Source organism: Mus caroli, chromosome 5 (assembly GCF_900094665.2).
Source record: "Mus caroli chromosome 5, CAROLI_EIJ_v1.1, whole genome shotgun sequence".
In the NCBI taxonomy this organism is placed as follows: domain Eukaryota; kingdom Metazoa; phylum Chordata; class Mammalia; order Rodentia; family Muridae; genus Mus; species Mus caroli.
In genome coordinates, this window is record NC_034574.1 from 66,001,796 (window position 1) to 66,022,062 (window position 20,267).

The following is a 20,267-nucleotide window of genomic DNA, read 5'->3' on the forward strand; positions in this document are numbered from 1 at the left end:
TGACTTAAATCTAACCAGAGTCCCGCACCACCGCGCTCACCCAGATGGTGCCTCCGTGCCACTTGCATAGCGCCTGTGTAGAAACAATTCCGGAAACATCACTGGTGTTCCCCACCCTTGTGTACCTAAGATGCTTCAGAGTTCTGAGGCTCAGAGAGTATTCGAGTTAAGCGATGCTGCACGTGAACCCCGAGGTCACTCACCTGCACGTATTTGCCAATGATCTTTATGATCTCCAGATTGAACTGCTTGACCGGGGCCGCAGACAAGTCGATGTGACTCAGCAGACTATAGATGATCTGTAGCAACGACTGCTGCATGCTGGACAGTCCCTTTTCTAACAGCTGAGGACGACATTGAAATGCACACTTTCATCGGGTTGAACAAAAACTTGGCAGCAGACTTACAGCGCTGAGAAACGTAGTAGGTTTAACCTGTCAGTTTGCTCAAATGATCAGAGACCAGGGAACACGACCAGGTGTCTACATTACTTTTCCTTCTGTCAGAAGGGGTAACTGGTTCTCATGCCAGTCACAGGCTTCAGCTACGCGGCTGTCACCAAAGAACGATAAGCTACCATCCACAAAGCCATGTAGCAGCTAAATGATCTTGCACAAGATTTAATCCTGTAAAACTGAATGAGTAACTGCCTCCTGGACTCTTGATGGCTACTTCACATATTTCTGACCATTAGAAAGAAACATACCTTTCAGTTACATACAAACAAACAAACCAACCAAACAAAAAACCTCCAAAAAGATTTGATTCTCTCTTGAGTCTTCCTTCCTTCCTTCCTTCCTTCCTTCCTTCCTTCCCTCCTCCCTCCCTCCCTCCCTCCCTGGAACCCACTGTGTAGCCCAGGCTACCCTCCCAAACCTCCAGCCCCAGTTCCTTGACGGTTATGAATGCAGGTCTCAGGCCAGGTTCCAAGTATTTATGAATTTTAAAGAAATAAAAATTGTGCCTATTCTCCAGGAAAAACACCACCCAGAACATTCCCATAATTCCCATAATAAAGGTTGCCATTAATTACTGTGCTGGCTAGTTTGTAATATCGATTTGACACAGGCTAAAGTAATTTGGGAAGAGAGGACCGCAGTAGAGAAACTGCCTCCATCAGATTGGTCTGTAGGAAAGCCTGTGGGACATTTTTTTTTAAATTAGAGATTGATGTGGGCCATCCCATTGTGTGTGCGTGTGTGTGGGAATGAGACAACAGCCTTAGGTAGATGGTCCTGGGGTCTATAAGAAGGCAGGCTGAGCAAGAGCACACAGCACCCCTCTGTGGCCTCTATAGTAGCTCCTGCTCCAGGTCCCCACCCTGTTTGAGCTCCTACCCTGATGTCCTCAGTTATGGACTGTGATGTGGAATTGTAACCTACAATAAACCCTCCCTAAGTTGCTTCTGGCCAAGGTGTTTTATTACAGCAGTAAATCCTAACAAAGACATTACTTCCATGTCTACTAAGGCTTCCAATTAAAAAAAAAAAACCTCTTTTGCACTTGAAAAGAAGCATTTGTATCTCCCTGCGCTGTCCTCTCTGATGCGCTCTCTAATTGCGTGCAACTCAAGACAAGTTAGTACCACAGTGCTGCCCCTCTCAACAGCCACTTGACAATGTCACCACCGAGAGGTCCAAAACCACCTAAATTCACCTCTGCCAGGTAAGTCACAAGACTGAAGGTCGCCTCTGAGAAAGAGTCGTGCAGGTACCGGCACACCACGTTGATCCAGTTGGAACAGTCTCTGGAGTAGGTATGTGTGCTGTACAAACTCATCATGTGAGCCAGGTTCACCAGCGTTGGGCACTTCTCTTCCACACAGACCTGGAGAACACATGCATTTATTCCAGTTGTCTACAACTTAAACCTGCTTTAGGCTAAAAGCATTCATTTAAAGACATCATTTGAGATGCACATTAAAATTCCAGGGACTTTCAGTTTTTTTTTTTTTAAAGCCAGAAAAGTTAAAATGGGAAAGGGAAAGACCAAGGCACTGCTAAGAGAATGCCAACAGAACAGTGGTTCTCAACCCTTATCTCCAGAAATATGTACATTATGATTTACAAGAGTAACAAAACTGCAGTTGTGGAGTAGTGAAGAAAATAATTTCACGGTTTGGGGGGGGGGGTGGCGGTCACCACAATGTGAGGAACAGTACTAAAGGGATGCAGCATTAGGAAGGGTGAGAGCCACCACAATGGAAGACCAGAAAGAGGACTAATGTGCTGGCACTTGTCTGGGTTTTACACTGGACGGTGTTTACAGTCTATAACACGGTCTCTGGTGAATGGCCATCTATGGGTACATAAGCCCTACTCTTAACTTTCTGTCTGTCTTGTCGAATCCCAAAGCGCTCTGGTGCCCAAGAGCCTAAAAGCAGGCAGGCTCTACCTGAGATTCTCAGGCTGCTTCAGGGCTGCTGTGTCAGGGCATCTCATGGACTAGTTACTGCTGACAGCCCCAACCTGTGTGACAGTCACAGGACCACACTGGAGCTGTGGTATGTCCACTGGTAGCAACCTGCACACCGGCCATCTGACTGCTCGTCGGGAAATTATCTAAGTGCCAAGTTTCTTGGCCAGTCCTCATGGAAGCCAGCCTTTCCAGGAGCAGCTTGACACAGAGCTATGGAATGGGGATTAGCCTTTGCAAGGGGGGTGGGGTGGTTACAGATTAAATTCATATTCTTAGTTCCTTTATTCCCTGGGTGACTAGTGAAGATGTCTTTTAGCCTCTTCTGGAGATGCTAAAACAAACTAGACCTGGAAAAGGGCCTTGGCTTATATATATATGTGTGTGTGTGTGTGTGTGTGTGTGTATGAATGTATGTATGTGCTACATCATATATGCATGCATGTACATGTGTATGTATCATGAAGACCAGCCTTGTCATACTGTCTATTTCAGTTTTCTTTTTATTTTTCAAGCGTGTTCTTCCATTTACTCCTAATGTGTTATATCTGTTTCCACAACTGCCTACAGCATTTAGTAAAGAGAAATGTTGCCTCTGAAATATACATATATTTAACTATTTATTTAAATAATCTAATAGTTCAGAGGATAACTGATAGACTTGAAGGGCTTTAAGTCCATCTCTCTGCCATTATCCATGCATGGGCTGGAGATATAAAGGCATGCATATATGACTGCAGAAAATACCAATGCAGTACCCTGAAAATCATTTTATAAATTCACTGAAAGCAACTATCTAATCCATTATCCATAAAGCCAACCATGAGAAGATGGGGGGGGGGGAACCTTGGTTTCTCATTTCTATTTCAACCGAGACTAACCTAATGAACTATTTAAAAGTCATATAATCTTATAATTTCACAATGACTGTTTATATCCTTGCTAGAAAACTTTCTTGAATGATAAAAAAGTCTTTGGAGATTTTTGTTTGCTTTTGAGCACTGTTATGTAGCTCAGGCCAGCCTTGAACTCACTGGGATTACAGGTGTATGCCATCACCTCTGGCTGTACAAACTAAGTTCTTACAAAAGGGCACCTTTTTCCTCAACAATAAATTTTAAACACTTATCTTTGAAATGGGAGAGGATTCCTGTGCAATATAAAAAAGAAAATGTCTTAGGAATAAATTTTGACATTTAGAAACATCAGGTTAAAATACAATCCAGTGATTTAAAAAAAGAATAAATGTTCTGTAACAAACTTTTTGGCAAGGTTCCTGCCATAATGAAAGAGCGTTGCCTGGCCCCAGTGAGACGCTGAGCTCTCCGTGGGCACAAGCAGAGATCCAGGGATATTTGCATAATGAGGAAGCACATAATAGCAGAAAATTACTCTCAACAGTTCCAAGTGAGAGAATAAATTGAAGAAATCAATTTAACCCACAGCCCGCAGGTTTCTAAAAGCGCACACACAGAGGGAGCCATCCGGTGCTGCAGTGCAGGAGAAAGCACACTTCAAAACAATTTAGCAATCACAGAAAGCCTAATTTGGATTCTTAGAAGAAAAAAAAAAAAAAGATAAGTCACAGGGGACTTCCGGTGTCCGGATGAGGTCAGGACACCAGCAGCTCTATCCTCAGGGGCTGTGACATCCTTCAGGCCAGGCTGGGCTTCTCATTGGGTTGGCTATGGAACACACTCCGGCTGCACCTCTTAGATGCTTCTGTTTTCCTATTTGAGCTTTTTGTTCCCTTAAAAACTCCAATTAAGCCAATATATAGTTTCCCCTCATGTTTTCTTTCAAGCTCCTCAGTGGAGGATAGGGAGAGACCTTGTTTGTATTTTCCTAATGATGCATAATTGGAATATTAAAGTGAAAGCCATTGTTTAAAAATTTTATATCATCTTAAACCCTTATCAGTGAAAATGCTACATATAAAGTTGGTTTATTTTAGGCAGATATTTTCCAAAATATCATTTCATTTCAAACCATCAGTTTTCCGTCAAATTCTTAATGTTCTATTGAACTTATTAAGAGAAATCAAGAATAAGAATCCTTGTGCCATCTTTTTCTACTACCATATACACTTCTCTATTTCATTCCATTTCTTTATGTGTGTGTGGAGGTCAAAGGACACCTTGCAGGAGTTGGTTCTCTCCTTCTACCCACGTAGGGATCGAACTTGGGTTGTGCAGGTCGGAGGCAAGTGCCTTCTCCCACTGAGCCATCCTGCCAGTTCAGGATTTTGGATTTTTTTTTTTTTTCTTCTTTTTTCTCATTCTGTAGCCAAGGCTGGCTTAGAACTTACCATGTAACCCAGGCTGGCCTCAAACTCACGACAAAATTCCTTCTCAGCCTCTAGAGCACTGAGGTCACAGATGTGAGCCACCCTGCTGGTTTACCATGTTTAAGAAATTAGGATATGGTTCTGTTAACCATGACAAGCTAAGTGATCTACAATCGGCTGTTTAAGAATCTCTTCACATTTAATAAATTGTAATAAATTTAGAAATTCAAGTAGGGAGAGACTCAACGCCATACTTTAATACACCTTTTATCTTTTCTGATTTGTTTTTAAAGGCAGGATCTCACTACACCCCTTGGCTGTCCTATAACCCCCTGGGGATACCGGGGCACCCTTCACTTGAGATGATCCTTCCTCCACAGGCTCGTGCCACCCTGACCAGCTCTCCGTATTTTCTCATCCTCTGTATTATCTGGCAGGGTAACGCTAAGGCTCTCCCTTACTGCTGACATGTTTTGTTGCTGCGTAGTGCTCTCTATGGCTCTGCACTCAATGGCGTCGTACCTGACAACAGGACGTTCCCTTCACTGGGCTGTACCTGCTGCTGGCCTCTTCCCTTCCTGTGCTGCTCGTGAACTAAATCACTGATTATAAGAAAACTGTTTCTGTCAAAAAGCCCTTCAAGAAAAGGCAGTTTACTTATTCCTCTCTGTGGGAACTTTCCGGCTTTCCCTCCTGGGGTTCTAGTTTGCAGCTGTGCTGTCCTTCACTGACTCCTCCCGTCGTTCACTGTGGGCTGTGTATTATTTTTAAACGTAGCTACCTTTTATTTGTAATTGTATGTTTGAAGTTTGAAAGTTTCTCCCTCCAAGGAACAATGGCTGACGCACACAGATTCATACATGTATAAATAGGAGTCTCATCTTTAAAAAGCTATTCAGACAGGAAATTATTAAAAGTATAAAATGTCAAAATCATATTCTATGACATTAGGAAACATACATTTCCAACACCTTAACAGATGATATAAAAATAGCTATACTACTGCTTTCGGAACTGTGCGGTGGGAAGGTAAAATAAGGGGGCAGAGAGAAAAGACAAAAGAAAGTGTTAAAAAGAAAAAAGTAGAAAGGATTTTAAGGAACTCAAGATATACTGTGGCTTGTCTTTGGGGACTCTGCACAGGTAGTTTTCTCCTTTAATACTTCTATTTAATTTGTGTGCGTGTATGCATGCATGCTGTATGTGTATGGGGGCTGGGAACTGAGCTCAGGTCTGTGTGCGTGTGCACATGCTATAAGTGTGTGGGGGCTGGGAAGTGAGCTCAGGTCTTTGGCAAGAGCAGCAAGGGCTCTTAACAGATGAGCATCCCCCAGCTTTCTGCACATGCAATTTCCTCTGCCCAGCAAACTTCAGTTCCTGGTCCCCTTGTAGCTTCTCACTCAGGAATTTCACTTTGTGACATCAAAGATGTCACTTGTGGTTCCTGTTTGATCTTCAGTCCAAGCCTAGACAGGCCCTCCTCTAGAGAGACCTCTGCTGTCTGTGACCTAGAGGCTCTGTCCCCACTGCCTGGAGCCTCACCGGACTCTAGGCTGGCTTCTGCTTCCATGCCTGTGTCCCCACTCCATGGCCCATGAGGATGGCAGCCCAGGGCCTGGTCTGGCTTTGCCAGTAAATAAATGAATGAAAGACAGACAGACAGAGTCGTAGAGAAGAAAAGTAGGAAAAGGAGCAGAAAAAGACTCAAGACTCAGGAGGGTCACTGGAATTTGATATTTTTATTCACTGGCTTTGCTGTAGCTCCTTGTGATGGACAGAATAAACATTAGAGGCAAAGTTCGGGAAGTAACAGCGAGAGGACCTGCCGGGCAGGACAGCGCCCGCCGGCAGCGGCCGGGCCTTTCAACGTCGTGTTTGCTTACCTTTGCTATCCGGCTAGCTGTCTCTTTGCAAAACTGAGTTGGGCTGTCAAAATGCTGGATTAGGTGAGGCAATAAGCAGAGGATGTTAAGAGGAAAGCCTACGGTGGGGGGAAGAAAAGCAAACAAGAACCAACTTTATTGCACAATATTTAGAAAGCTAAAAGGCAGGTTTAAATGGTCTACAGAAACTATTTTCAGTTTTATGCGGTATCTGATCCTATAAATTTTTACCAGATAATTCATCTAACATGAAAAGTTGTTGTTGTTGTTCTTATTTATTATTATGATGATGATGATGTTGGTGATGCAGAAATTAGCAATTTCTAGGCCGAGGATGGAGCTCAATGGCTGTATGTCTGCTTAGCATTGGCAGGAAACTAGGTTAAATCTCCAACCCCCCACGACACACCCTTAAAAGGATATTAACAGACTCTCACATCACCTGACAACTGGGACGGATCCACCAGCGTGTGTTTAGAGACGGAAATGAGCTGACTGAGGAGGTGCACGGTCATCTCTTGGGTAGACACTGAGGTAAAGCCCTTAAGGAAGAGCTGCTGAAGGCCGGGGAAGTTACTCCATTTCAACTTGCTCTGTACGTTCTCGATCTTCTCCCGGCTCTCTGACTTATCCAGAGGCAAATGGGTGAGCAGTTTGCTCAGAAGCCTGAGTGCCAGGAGGTATTCGTATTCGTAGTCAGATTCTAACAGAGACGTTGCTATCCAAAAGATGGTGGCCATCAGGTTGCTCGGCTCCGTCGGGGGCTGCGTGTCATACACACCTTTCTCTCTCAGCGAGGAAAGGCTTCGAGTCCTCGCCAAGCTACCACCGTGGTTTATCCGTCCATCCGTTATGTCCAGTGTGTTACTCCGCCGCCGGTCACCTCTGCGGTCACCAACTAGACTTAACCTCAAAGAGTTACTTCTTGTGTCACCGTTGCATCCCAAATGGCCGCTGCTGTTAATGGGACTTGTGCTTAGATTGAGCTGGCCAGTGCTCTTCCTGTTAGCTGCATACTTGTTTCCCATTACAGGATCGTGGTATGAGGATCTAAAAAACCAAAGAAAGAAAAGAGATGGAGGGGGCTGGGGAGATGGCTCAGTGGTTACGAGCACTGACCGCTCTTTCAGAGGTCCCGAGTTCAATTCCTAACAACCACATGGTAGCTCACAACCATCTGTAATGGGACCTGATGCCCTCTTCTGGTGTGTCTGAAGACAGCTACAGTGTACTTATATAAATAAAATAAATAAATCTTAAAAAAAAATACCTGTGCTATAGGATTTTAAGGCATTCTTTGTGAATAGGGAAGTTCTTTAAAAAAAAAAGATAAGGATGGATAGATGGATAGGTAGGTAGAAAGATAGATGATAGAACAAAAGAAAGAAAGGAAGGACAGGAAAAGAAGTCCCTTTTGCTACATTAAATTTATTCTGAAAGTCTGAAAAGGTAACTGTTTTAATCTGACTTTGTTTCCTGAGATTTCAGTTTTGCCCCAACATAAAAACAAAAAGTGCAACAAGATTTCTTCTGCCAGGGCTGTGTCTTGGGAGCTCAGAAGAGGTTTTTACTACTGGAGTAGTAGCTCAGCCTCGGATAGAGATACCAAGTTACCTCTAAAGCAGACCTGTCTGTAGCATGGCTGTGGGACTAGACAATGTCTCTCCTGCTCCCAATCACACATGCTTTCCATGCGACCCAAGCATATAGATTTGTTACTTCTTCTGCATGTCCAACTGATTAAAATTAATTACTTTTATATGGGTCCCAAAAGTGTGCAAAAAGATAGGGCAGTAGATAGAACCTATGGAGGAAAGTAAGTACCCTTTTAATTGCTAGCAGTAAAATATAAAGGAAAATCAGGAATCCAAAGATAAATTAATTAGCAAGAGAAGTCGGAAATGCTTAGGAAGGAGGTGACTTTTGACACAGGACTTCAGGGACTAGCTGCTTGAGATCCACAAGGCAGAGCAAGTGAGAAGTGAGTGGCTCTGGGGAAAGTGGCATTGTGGTAAAGGCAGGTGTCCTGGGGGACCACCCGGGGAGTAACTGCACCCTGCTGTGAGTGACAGCAATGGGGCTTGCTGGTGGATCCTCCTCAGACTGTAAAAAGGTCCTCAATTAGGAACTGGAAGAGAGAGCACTGCCAAAATCAGCTCTAGAATTTTCTGCAAAGTCCTCCCCGAGGGTGGTTCTCACTTGTAAGCATTTTCCATGCTTTTAAAAAAAAATTATATATATATATATATATATATATATATATATAGAGAGAGAGAGAGAGAGAGAGAGAGAGAGAGTATGCACATGTATCTGTGGATGTCTTCGAATGGCAGAAGAGGGTGTCAGACCTTTTGGGGCTGGAGTTGTGGGGTGGCTGTGGTATGGGAGACTGAATTCAGTTCCCACCTGAGTTGATGGCGAGCCATCTCTTCAGCCCATCTGACTTCTCCCTCCCCTGTCTTTTCTTTTAGATGGGGCCTTTTGTATCCCAGGCTGGCCTTGAGCACACTATGCAGCCGAAGCTGACCTTCCATCTCTGACCCACCTCTCCCCAACTTCCAAGTGATGGGATCACAGCCAGGAGCCACTGCACCACGTTTATTCGGTGGTAGGAATCAAACCCAGGGCTTCCCGGGTCCTGCAGGCAGGCCTCCATCGGCACTATCTGAACTCTTGGGATGTTACCTGCACTACCGATGTTAGACATGCCCACTGCCACCACAGTCACTTGTTTAGATGCTGGGGCTGGGGCTGGGGCTGGGGGGTGAGCCCAGCATTCAGGGTTGCCTGGTTGTAAGTTCTTACTGAGAGAGGGCAGACAGCAGGTCATAGTGCTTCATGGTTTCAGCCAAGGTATCAATCGCAGATTCCAAGGTGAGAAGCAGTTCAATCACAAATCCCTAGGCAAAGGACAGCCTGTCATTAATTACGTTCTGGGTTTGTTGTTGTTGTTGTAGTTGTCATTTTTTTTTTAATGGCCATGGACTTCCAGGGGACATTTAAAAATAGACTCAACCTCAAGTTTGTGTTACACAATAATTAACCTTCTGAGCAACATGACTTTGTTGATTGGTGAGCGCTCCTCAGGCTAATGGCGTGGGCTGATTTTAACAGCATCCTAATTGCCACAAATTGCTCAGGCCACAAGTCTTTGGCACTATCTTTGTTACTATCTCTATATGGACACTGAATCCTGTCATCAAGTCTTGAAAATATCCTTTTAAAATATACCCTAAACCTGACTTCTCTCCCCACACCTCCTGTAGTCAGTCTTTTTGAGTGGAACCTACAACTTCAGCCTGGACTCTTTCAACAGCCTCCTGTTAGACCTCTCCGACTCTACCTGGCCCCTCAACTCCTACCAGGAGGCCACCTAGACAGCTCTGAGAGGCCACCCCTCCTCCAAAATAATAAAGCCAATCATATCACATATACTTTCTTTTCTCTTCTCAAAACCTTGGAGTGGCTTCCACTAAGTGAGATGTCCAGTCTATAAGGGCTTCCACCTTCTAAACTGGTTTTGTCTGGCCCCTGCCTCTCAGTGTTTGCTAGTTCTTCAAAGACTTAATTGTTCCTGCCACAGGGCCTTTGTGCTTCTGACTCCTGGTTTTCTCTCTGAGATGTTCTCAACCTAGATATTCACAGGACCTGGCTCACTTCAGCCTCTCCTTAAAGATCATCACTTAGATAATTGTGTGTGGGTGTGTATCTCCCTTCTCCATGGCTCTTAAAATCAATACCTTGGTACTTCATGGCATTTACTATTAAGTAAGACTGTGTGGGCTGTTGTTGGTAGATTAATCCCTTCTTTCCACAATTTCCAGAAAGCCAAGACCTTGTCTCGTTTGTCACTGAAGATCCAATGTCAAAAATCAAACAACCCACTGGGCCAAACAAACTTGAGTTCTCCAGTGTGACGCCTTACTTATCTGTAAAGATGGAACTCTGTTTCTCTTCCCATTGAAATGTAACATACTAACACTCCTACCCCTGTGACAATGGAGTGAGATCTAGGTAGGGTGCAGATGTATGTGTTGAAAAAGCTTTCTCTAATGGGCGTAAATTAGGATCTAAATAGGTTCTTAAAGAGTCAGCAGGAGACTTCACTCTGCTTCCTACTGCTAGGCCTGCTGCTGACTGACTAGTAATTAACTAGCTGTTAACTAGCTGTTGTGTGGATCTGGCTGCAGGGAGTGAATCCTTCACTCCTAGGAGCAGCTGATAACTGCCCAAACTGAGGGAGTAAGCACCTTACCTGTGCATCCTCCCCGGGGTCCCCTACAGTCTCCACCAGCCGGGAGAGGACATCGGAGAGTGTGTCCGCAGACAAGGGCTGCTTCAGTGCCCTGAAAATCTGGAAGGATCGCCCAGCATAGTGTCGGGAAGAACACAAAAGGGCTGTCTGCAGGGCCACCTCGCTGAGATGACGCTCCAAGTGTATTCCTTCTGAGAAGACATGGGAGACCATGGGTGCCTGTGTACAACTCGGAGACTTGTAGCCAGATGCTAATCATGTTACCACCAGTGCCCTGCAGAGCACGGTTTAATTATGTACAGTGATTGCACTGCATTTGCACTGGAGAGAGATCTTTGTTCTGATCTCCAGGGAAGGGATCCTGGGGACCAGGATGTCTTATGTCTCACCCTCGGCCATGGTGACGGTTGGGAACAGGTAGTTTACTGTAAAGAGGGATGTCCTAGGTATTGAGTAGTATTTAGTAACATCCTAGTTACTTTGCCAACTATACAATGAGGACAAAAATGACTTTAGGCACTGCCAAAGGTAAGGAGGAGCAGAACCTATTCCTAGCAGGCAAGTGCCACGTCTGCATAGAATGCTGCTTTTCCCAAGACTGTCAGAATGTGGTAAATTTTAAATTGCAGAAAACTTGACTTACATACAAAGGATTTTATATAATTATAAAATGTAATTATAAAATGTATATTATATAATGTATAATTGCTGTATATTTCCCTTTGAGGCAGCGATTCTCAATCTGTGAGTTATCACCACTTTGGGGGGAGGGATCACATATTAGATATCTTGCATACCAGGTATTTATATTATGAGTCACAATAGTAGCAAAACAACAGTTATGAAGTAGCAATAGAAATCATTTTATGGTTGAGGTCACTAAACATGAGGAACTACATTAAAGGGTTGCAGTATCAGAAAGTCTGAAAACCACTGCTTGAATGTTATTTTTCATAACTCTAAATTGTATTATACAATTTTACAGTCAGCCATGTGACTATGCCATGGGTAGAAATCTTAGTTTTAACTAGTAGTTTTTCTTTACCAATACATCTGTTACCATTCACATACTAAACAAGAAAATCTTTCTTAAAATGTGTACACAGGAGAATATTAGTTCCCAATTTTCTAGCTGGGCATCACTGAAAATCCAGCCATACCGACACTGTATGGAGATCAAATGTGGCTTGGTGTATTCATCAAAGACGGTACCTGCATTTGACTGCTTGAAGACAGAAACCACGTGCTTCAGGAACGTGGTGAGCTGATCAGCACTCTTGATGCTAGGGTTCTTGGAAGAAACGTCCTCATGGTTCCAAAGGGGCCCTCGTTTTCTGAAAACAGGGGACAGCGACATTCATTTGTCTGGAGTTGGCATTAGCTCTTGCCCTTAGCTGCCGCTACATCACCTTGACACATGGGAGGTGGCTGAACTCATCAGATCATGGTCTACAGCCTACTCCTATTATTTAAGCACATGGACAAGGATGGGCCCACAGCAAATGTTGGAAGACAGGACTGGAGCTCAGAGATGGCCAAAAAGGTGACAGACTAGCCCAACGAGAGGATTGCTTATAGAAAAGGGACATTTAAAATTTAGGATTCCTGTGTAGTTCCCTTCAGTGTCATTTTTTCCTAGTCCCTAATTACATTTTATAATTTCGTGACTTGGTCTCCCACAAAAACTAACCTCCCAATTTCTGGGTAGATATCAGAGGGACATACGCACAGGCAAAACCCATATAAAATGGTTATTTATTGTTTTATGTGTGTTGCACAGGCATGTGTACATATGCAAGACATGCCATCCCTGTGGCCCTTTGAGGTTGGAAGAGGAAGTCAGATCCCCAGGGACTGGAGTTAGCAGAGGGCTGTGAGCCACTCTGTGGGTGCTGAGAGCAAACCCTGTATCCTCGGCCACTGTAGAGCCAACTCTCCAGCCAACACTTTTTTTTTTAAATGTAATTTATACCCATGGGCCTGGTTTTCAAGGCTCTGCAGTGTGAATTTTTGCAGGTTCTCTAGCACTGTGTAGAAATCACTTTTCTGGGCATTACCCATCGAGACTTTGAGAAGACGGTGAGTCTGGCAGTGGTAAACAAGTTTTGGCTCTCACCATAGGGCATCGATTATGGAATGCGGCAGGCCCTAAAAAAGTATTTGCTGGCTGATTGACTAGACTATTATGACTCCATATAACAGTGTTATCTCTGGGCATTTAGTCATATACATACCATATTTTTTTTCAAAAGTCATATATATATACAATATGTATAAGTACAATAAAAACTTGGGTGTTTCAAAGTACAGGGTTTCAGAAAAATCTAAACCTGGCTTGTGCCATTTGACGGAAGCGAAGCTAGCTCGGCACCAGGGATGCTGGGGATGCCATGGGATGCTGGGGATGCCATGGGATGCTGGGATGGTGAGAGCCGCCCGGTTACCTTGAGGTAATGAATTCCATGAGGGTTTTGACTTTTCCATCCTGCTCCACTGAGAGGTCCACCTCGCCGAGGAGGGTGGCGTGGAGGTGTGAAATGGCAGCACTGTTGTTTCCTAAGCTGATACTAGAGGAGGTAGAACTGGAGCTAAGCCCTGAGTCGGTCATAGGGGACGGCTGGTAATCGGGTGTAAAATCGTTAATGCCTGCTGAAAGAGAAAGCCAACCGTGAACACACACGCACAACAGGAGACCACGGGAGCGTGCAAAAAAAAAAAAAAAACGGCACTGCGCGTTGCTACTCATAGACGGCATGGGATACAGGAGGGCGTGGGTGGATGGGTGGGCATGATTCATCCTCTGCCGACCTCAACGGGCACGGCAGCTACAGCAGTGCTTTAAGGGTAGATGCTGCTGGAGGTAGCGGCTGTTTGCAGCTAGTTGTTAAAAGTTTAGCTGCACTTACTGAGCAGTCCTCTGCTGCCACCTGCCGGAGACCACGGACAACGGCAAAGTCCTAGCAATTGGGGTGTTTTCACCTTTATTAAAGCGAGCTACATTTCAGTAATGTGAAGTAATTTTCAACTTCATATGAAAAAAAGCTATAGTCTTGGCTCCATTTTACTTTCAAGAATGTGTTTTAGCTTCTATTTAATATTTATATCAAGCCAATTGTTAAACACTGTTAAAGTTTAAAGCCTCACAAAATGGCAAAAGGACATTTAGAAAGCATCACGCTCTGGGATGTTGAGTGAAATTGCTTTCATATAAAACCAGGAAGGCTTGTTCTTTTTTTGCTTTTAAAATTTTTTTTAAATTACATTTTTTAGTTTAATTTTGTGTCTGCTGCGGGAGTGGTGCAAGTGCACATGTAGGTAGGTAGATGTGTGAGAGTGTGTATGTGAATATGAGTATGGTGTGTGTGTATATGTGTGTAGGCCATGGACAATTTGCTGCCATTGGTCTTTTGGTTTTTTTTTGTTTGTTTGTTTGTTTTTTCCTTTTTCTTTACCCCAAGGACCTGATCCTTAGTCTGCCTTATAGCCAGTTTTAAAATCTTATCAGTGCTGTGTCTGCCATGTGAGGAGATTAAAAAGGCAGAGGTACTTTGACTTCTAAAAACATAAGCCATTATTTTGTAAACTGTTGTAGTAGTCAGAGTGGAATAATAATAACTAAGTAATAATAATATAATAATAATTGGTGTGAGTAGACTCTGAGTATCAAGAAAACAGACTTTAACACAGACACAGAACACTATGAAATAATCGTCACCATGCAAGTCTCAAATTAAGCACTTTTTGCTTCTTCTTCAACTTATATATTCCCACCCTAAAGTCCATTTGCTAGGCAGCCTTAGAAGCAGGAAGCAGGAGACGTGACGACACGTTGCAACGCATTCTTTGGTTGGTGATGAGTGATTCAGATGCTACTTGAAATGCTACAACTGCATCTGAACTGTTTACGCAGCTCAACCTCTCCTTGGCTGACTTTTCACTCCCGCAGGGCTCCAACCCGAAGGCGTTCCAAGTCGGTACCTGTGAACGTGTAATCTGAGTGTGCTGTCTGCTTGACTGTCAACACCCTGGGCTCATTGAATTCCTTGTTCCTGAGGAGGACGGAGGCGACAGTCCGGATGTCACTGTTGGGTCCCATCACTATCAGTAAGTGCAGCAGCAGGCGCTTGCAGTGTTCGTACACCTCAGGGTGGCAGTGGTCAAACCCTGGAGAGGACAGGACAGAAGCAGCGTCGGCTAGGAGGGCCGTGGGCTTGTTGCAAAACTCATAATGACGATGTGTGCCCACTGGCTGCACATAGCTTCCTGACGTGCAATGGTGCAGCATGAGTGTGTGACCCCCACGCCCTCTGGAAACTCCAAATCAAATCTGCATTACTGAGATCAGAATGGGGATACTACCTCAGGAATGGTCACAGAACTCTTTCAGGATCAATGAGACACACACACACACACACACACACACACACACACACACACACAAGGGAAACAGTCTGTGTATGTCGAGTACACACCCAGAGTGTGTGCAAGTTGTGGTGTATTCAGCCCAGGCATCGAGATACCATGGATACGAGAACTCACAGTATGTAAGAGATGTCATGCAATATTATGTATTACACAGCTTAGTTCTAAATGGGTCATAAGTTCCCACACACAGCTATAATGGCCATCTGCCCACAGTATACCTAGGGAGAATTGGGCTATTTTTTGTTTTTTGTCTTTTTGAAACAGGGTCTCACCTCATAACCTGGCTCGCCTGGAACTCACAGAGATCTGCCTGCCTCTGCCTGGCTCTCAAGTCAACTTTTACATTTGTTTCATGCCCAAAGCTTCAAAACCTCTTAGAACAGGGGTCCTCAGCCTTCCTAATGCTGACCCCTTTAATACAGTTCCTCCTGCTGTGGGGACCCCAACCAAAATGTTATTTCATTGCTACTTCAGACTGTAATTTTGCTATAGATCACAATGTAAATATCTGATATGCAGGATATCTGACATGCAATCCCTACGAAAGGGACATCTGGCCCCACGCCAACCCCCAAAGGGGTTGCAACCTACAGGTTGAGAACCACTGATCTAACCACCTTAAAATGGTCCTGGAGGTACATAGTGGAGGAATTAGAACTTGTTACCTATAAAAATTGCATGAAGCAGCAGGTGGAGGTAACTTCCCCATTCCACCTTCACGCTGTGGTCAATGATTAGATCTGTCAGCAGGATCACGGCTATGTTACACCTGGGACAGCAAGGACACGGGGTTAGCAGCTTACCAGAGCAGGAATGACCTAGAGAAAACTGTACAAATGCCTCCAAGACTTGAGTATTCTACAGAAACACAGTTTTCTAGAGGGTAAAAAGAGGGGGGAAATGCAGCCGAAGAGATCAGTTACAGCAATAGCCTTGGCATAAAGCACAGGGCTCGGAGCTCCTTGGAGTCAAGAGCTGTATTTCCTTTTTTTTTTTGGTTTTTCGAGACAGGGTTTCTCTGTATAGCCCTGGCTGTCCTGGCACTCACTTTGTAGACCAGGCTGGCCTCAAACTCAGAAATCCGCCTGTCTCTGCCTTATTTTGAATCCTCAGACCAACCACACCACAAACAACACTGCCCAGTAAGTGTTCAGTATGTGTTTGATGCATTGATACATTCTGAAAGAATGTAGCAATTGTTTTCCGGTGGTTTCACTCACTAGAATTCAGGCAAAACAACAGCAAAACCAGTGCAGATCACAAAGAAGTTACTTTTTTTTTTTTCTCTCTCAGAAGTGGTAACTGGGTCACAGAAAGCAGCAGGAGGATAGGACTCAGTAATGTTAACTTTGCACGCCCAGAACACAGTTTTGGATCTTTTAACGTCTCTAACGGACAGGTCTAATTTTGGCGCGGTGTCTCAGCGAGGATGACTACCCTGTGCGGTGTCAGACAGTGTCTAGGAAGCTGAGGGGGGGTTCAGCCACCACGTGGCTTGTTAGGAAATAGGGATGGCCCTCTAGTCCACCTGTGTAGAGGCAATCCAGGAGATGCTGTTTCAGGCACGTAATCCACCAGTGGTGACCAGCAGCCTCCAGCTGGCGGGAAGGGCAGTGGCTCTCCTTGGTTGTGCTCCATCACTTTCAGGCGCCAATTAGAATAAAGTGGCATTGAGTCACCTATCAAGATAAAACCATCTCATTTTCTGCAACGTTTAATGTCTGCCGTCAGCAAGCTCTCGTAAGACACCCCCGCTCTCCACCACATCGGGAAGGGTTCCAGACAATTTCCCACCATCTTGATACACATTTTCTAGGGAGACCAAGGCACAAAGGTTATTAACACGGGGGAAGAAGAGATTGAGAGACTGATTTATTGACTGAGGCTCCATCCTCCAGCAAAACTACACTGATGCGTCCTATGTCTCCCCAGTTGAAGGCCAGACCAGGAGACCATCTCATAGATAACACTGCCTTGAGACAAGGATCTCCCGGCAAGTGATTTGGTTCTAAATTTCCTGAGATGGGGCCGACACAAACCCATCTCTGGAAGAATTCTGCTCTACCACACTGGCCTGTGGGGGTGCAGAACAAATGACACTTGGAAATGTGAATTCTGTGTGACGTGGATAGGTCACTTAACCTCTCTGGACCTCCATGTTGCACAAAATGAGGAGACTGGACCAGATCCCTGGAGTCCGGATCTAGTTACAACATTCCTATTCTACTCTCCCTTCTTGTGGCAACGCTACACGGATGCGACTGATCACTATGGGAGTAGAAGAGAAAACTTTCCACCAAAATGTGGATAAGTAAGCCTGTTTAAAGAGCAAGCACCAGACAACATACAATGTCTGTTCTCTAACACATTTTTTTTTTTCCTTTTTGAGACAGGGTTCCTATGTGTAGCCCTGGCTGTCCTGGATCCCACTCAGTAGACTAGGCTGGCCTTGAACTTGGAAATCCATCTCCCTCTGCCTCCTGTGGGCTGGGATTAAAGGCGTGCACCACCACTGCCCGGCTCTCTGACACTTCTTGAGAACAGATTCTATATGCTGTCTGAAGGGAATCGGCACCTGAAACAAAAATCTCCCAACTTCCTATAGCTTAATAAATTCATTCCTTAAAATCAAGACACACCTCAGATCACATTAGAACAACTGGCAGTTAAATACAATTTTAAAGCGTTTTAAAACAATTCTTTGGGAGACCAAACTCATTAGCAAGGCTAACAATACATGTCACTGAAATAGTAAGATTTAAGGAGCAATGAGAATTGGTTACTTTTCTCCTCTTCGTAAGACCCTCCGGAGCTGCTACTGTATCGGGACTCCAGTCTGTGGTGTTGCCGGTTTAAATGACTGTTCAGTCCCCCGTAGATGTCCAGGTGCACATAGCTGTGGGGAGGACCGTGGGAGTCAGGCACAGATCACAGGGAAGTGGCGTTTCTGATTTATCATTCACTTGATCTTTTCCTTGGCATGCATGCACATGCATGCAGAAGTGCACATGTATGTGGAGACTGGAGATTGAACGTGGCAGTCTTGCCTATGTGGCTAGTCTTAGGGATTCCTTTTCTACCTCCCCTTCCTGAGTGCTGGGGTTCCTGGTTGGCTGCCAGGCCTGCTTGGCTTTTATGGGGGTTCTGAGAATCTCTCCTCTAATCCTCGTGCTTGTATGGCAAGTGCATCCCACCATCTCTTCAGCCCCTTTACGCCTGTCTTACTTTCTCTGTGTGAAAGAAGTGCACGTTATACGAAATGGTACCAACAGCTCACCAGGCTCACACCGATCCCCGCCTTGCAATTAAAAAGCTGATAATCTCAAGGACTCCTCACTAAGCATCCCATCACATAGGGATGCTGGCAAGAGCTATGGAGAGAAACATCTCTGCTCCCAGGGACTCTGCAGACTTTGCCCTTTATCGTTAGAGCACATCAGAGAACAGAGGCTGCTGAGGAGTCTGTGTGGAGAGGTTCAAGCATGGGAACGTATGCTTAGCTACGGCCTTAGCCTGAAGAAACTATCTCGCGCTCTGAGACAGAGGGACTCACCTCTCTTCAAAGTTTTCCTTTAGGGCCTTACTGTCAGGGTTGCCATCTGTGGGAGCGACCATTGTATTGCTACTGGAAGTGGTTCCTGTCAGAGAGAAAGGGTGCCTGTGAGCTTAAGAGAACAATCAATGTCTTGATCCATATGCCGCTGACAGAAAAGCAAAGTGGCAACACTCATGATCATCACATCCTTTCATTAAATCACTTTTTAATGATTTAATCTTTTTTTTAAAGACTTATTTATTGTTTATTTTATGTATATGAGCACACCACCATTGCTCTCTTCAGACACACCAGAAGAGGGCATCGGATCCCATTACAGACAGTTGTGAGCCACCATGTCATTGCTGGGAACTGAACTCAGGACCTCTGGAAGAGCAGTCTGTACTTTTAATGGCTGAGCCATCTCTCTAGCCCAGTGATTTATTCTTATTTTATGTGCACTGGTGTTTTGCTTGTGTGTATGTCTGTGTGAGACTGTCAGATCCCTTGGATCTGGAGTTATAGACAGTTGTGAACTGCCCATGTGGGTTCTGGGAATTAAATCCAGGTCCTCTGGAAAAGCTGCCAGTGCTCTGAAATACTGAGCCATCCCTCCAGCACTCTTGATTGTAAGAAAACAAATGTGGGTAGTATATGGTGGTTTGAATATTCTTAGCCATGGGAAGTGGCACAATTAGGAGACATGGCTTTGTTGGAATAGGTGTGGCCTTGTTGGAGGAAGCATGTCACCCGTAGCCAGGTTCTGAGGTCTCTTAGTGCTCAAGCTCTGCCCAGTGCAGAAGAGCACTTCCTATTGGCTGCCTGGAGAAGACAGTCTTTCCTGGCTGCCTTCAAACCAAGATGTAGAACTCTGGGCTCCTCCAGCACCATGCCTGCTTGGATGCTGCCATGCTTTTTGTCATGATAATAATGGACTGAACCTCTGAACCTGTAAGTCAGCCCCAATTAAAAACTGTCCCTTATAAGAGTTAACTAAGACATGGCGGATACAGAAAGGTGGGTAAAAACACTTGCTACCAAGCCTGACGACCTGAGTTTGACTCCAGAGACCCACAGAGTGGAAAGAGAGAACTAATTCCCATAAGCTGTCCTCTGACCTCCACATGCACAGATGGCATGCATGTCCCCCTACTGTGCAATCAATCAAGAGATGCAATACAAAAAAGCAAATAAATGGGTAAGAACTAACTGTTATGAAGACAGGTAATGGGAGAAGTGAAAGAGTCTTCCATACCGCTGTTGAAACAGTGCTAACAAAAGAACTGTCTGAGAAATCTATTTTAAAAGTAGTCATTCTTCAAAACGGAACTCCAGCGCATTTGCAGCTGGTGGCTGTCTCTTCCCACCATTCCCCTGGAGTATATGGAAACACTTCTCCAGCCCCCTGAGAGTATATGGAAACACCTCTCCATCCCCCTGAGAGTATATGGAAACACCTCTCCATCC

General features: G+C 44.7%; 1 protein-coding gene across 12 annotated transcripts in view; it reads right to left on the reverse strand.

Annotated features, from left to right (window-relative positions):
- The window catches only part of Fryl (FRY like transcription coactivator), a 233,474-nt gene that overhangs the window by 33,288 nt on the left and 179,919 nt on the right, over positions 1-20,267 (reverse strand). For 8 of the 12 annotated variants that reach the window (XM_021161844.2, XM_029477618.1, XM_029477617.1 and 5 more), the window contains 13 exons: positions 18,819-18,903; positions 18,049-18,161; positions 16,794-16,944; positions 15,931-16,034; positions 14,819-15,004; positions 13,285-13,489; positions 12,053-12,174; positions 10,841-11,031; positions 9,391-9,485; positions 7,028-7,635; positions 6,586-6,683; positions 1,657-1,827; positions 204-344 (listed from right to left, as the gene is read on the reverse strand). In XM_021161844.2, coding sequence (XP_021017503.1) covers positions 204-344; positions 1,657-1,827; positions 6,586-6,683; positions 7,028-7,635; positions 9,391-9,485; positions 10,841-11,031; positions 12,053-12,174; positions 13,285-13,489; positions 14,819-15,004; positions 15,931-16,034; positions 16,794-16,944; positions 18,049-18,161; positions 18,819-18,903 — 2,270 coding nt within the window. The remainder of the gene's footprint in view (positions 1-203; positions 345-1,656; positions 1,828-6,585; positions 6,684-7,027; positions 7,636-9,390; positions 9,486-10,840; positions 11,032-12,052; positions 12,175-13,284; positions 13,490-14,818; positions 15,005-15,930; positions 16,035-16,793; positions 16,945-18,048; positions 18,162-18,818; positions 18,904-20,267) is intronic. The other 4 variants (XM_029477619.1, XM_029477611.1, XM_029477610.1 and 1 more) reach the window with 3 other exon arrangements.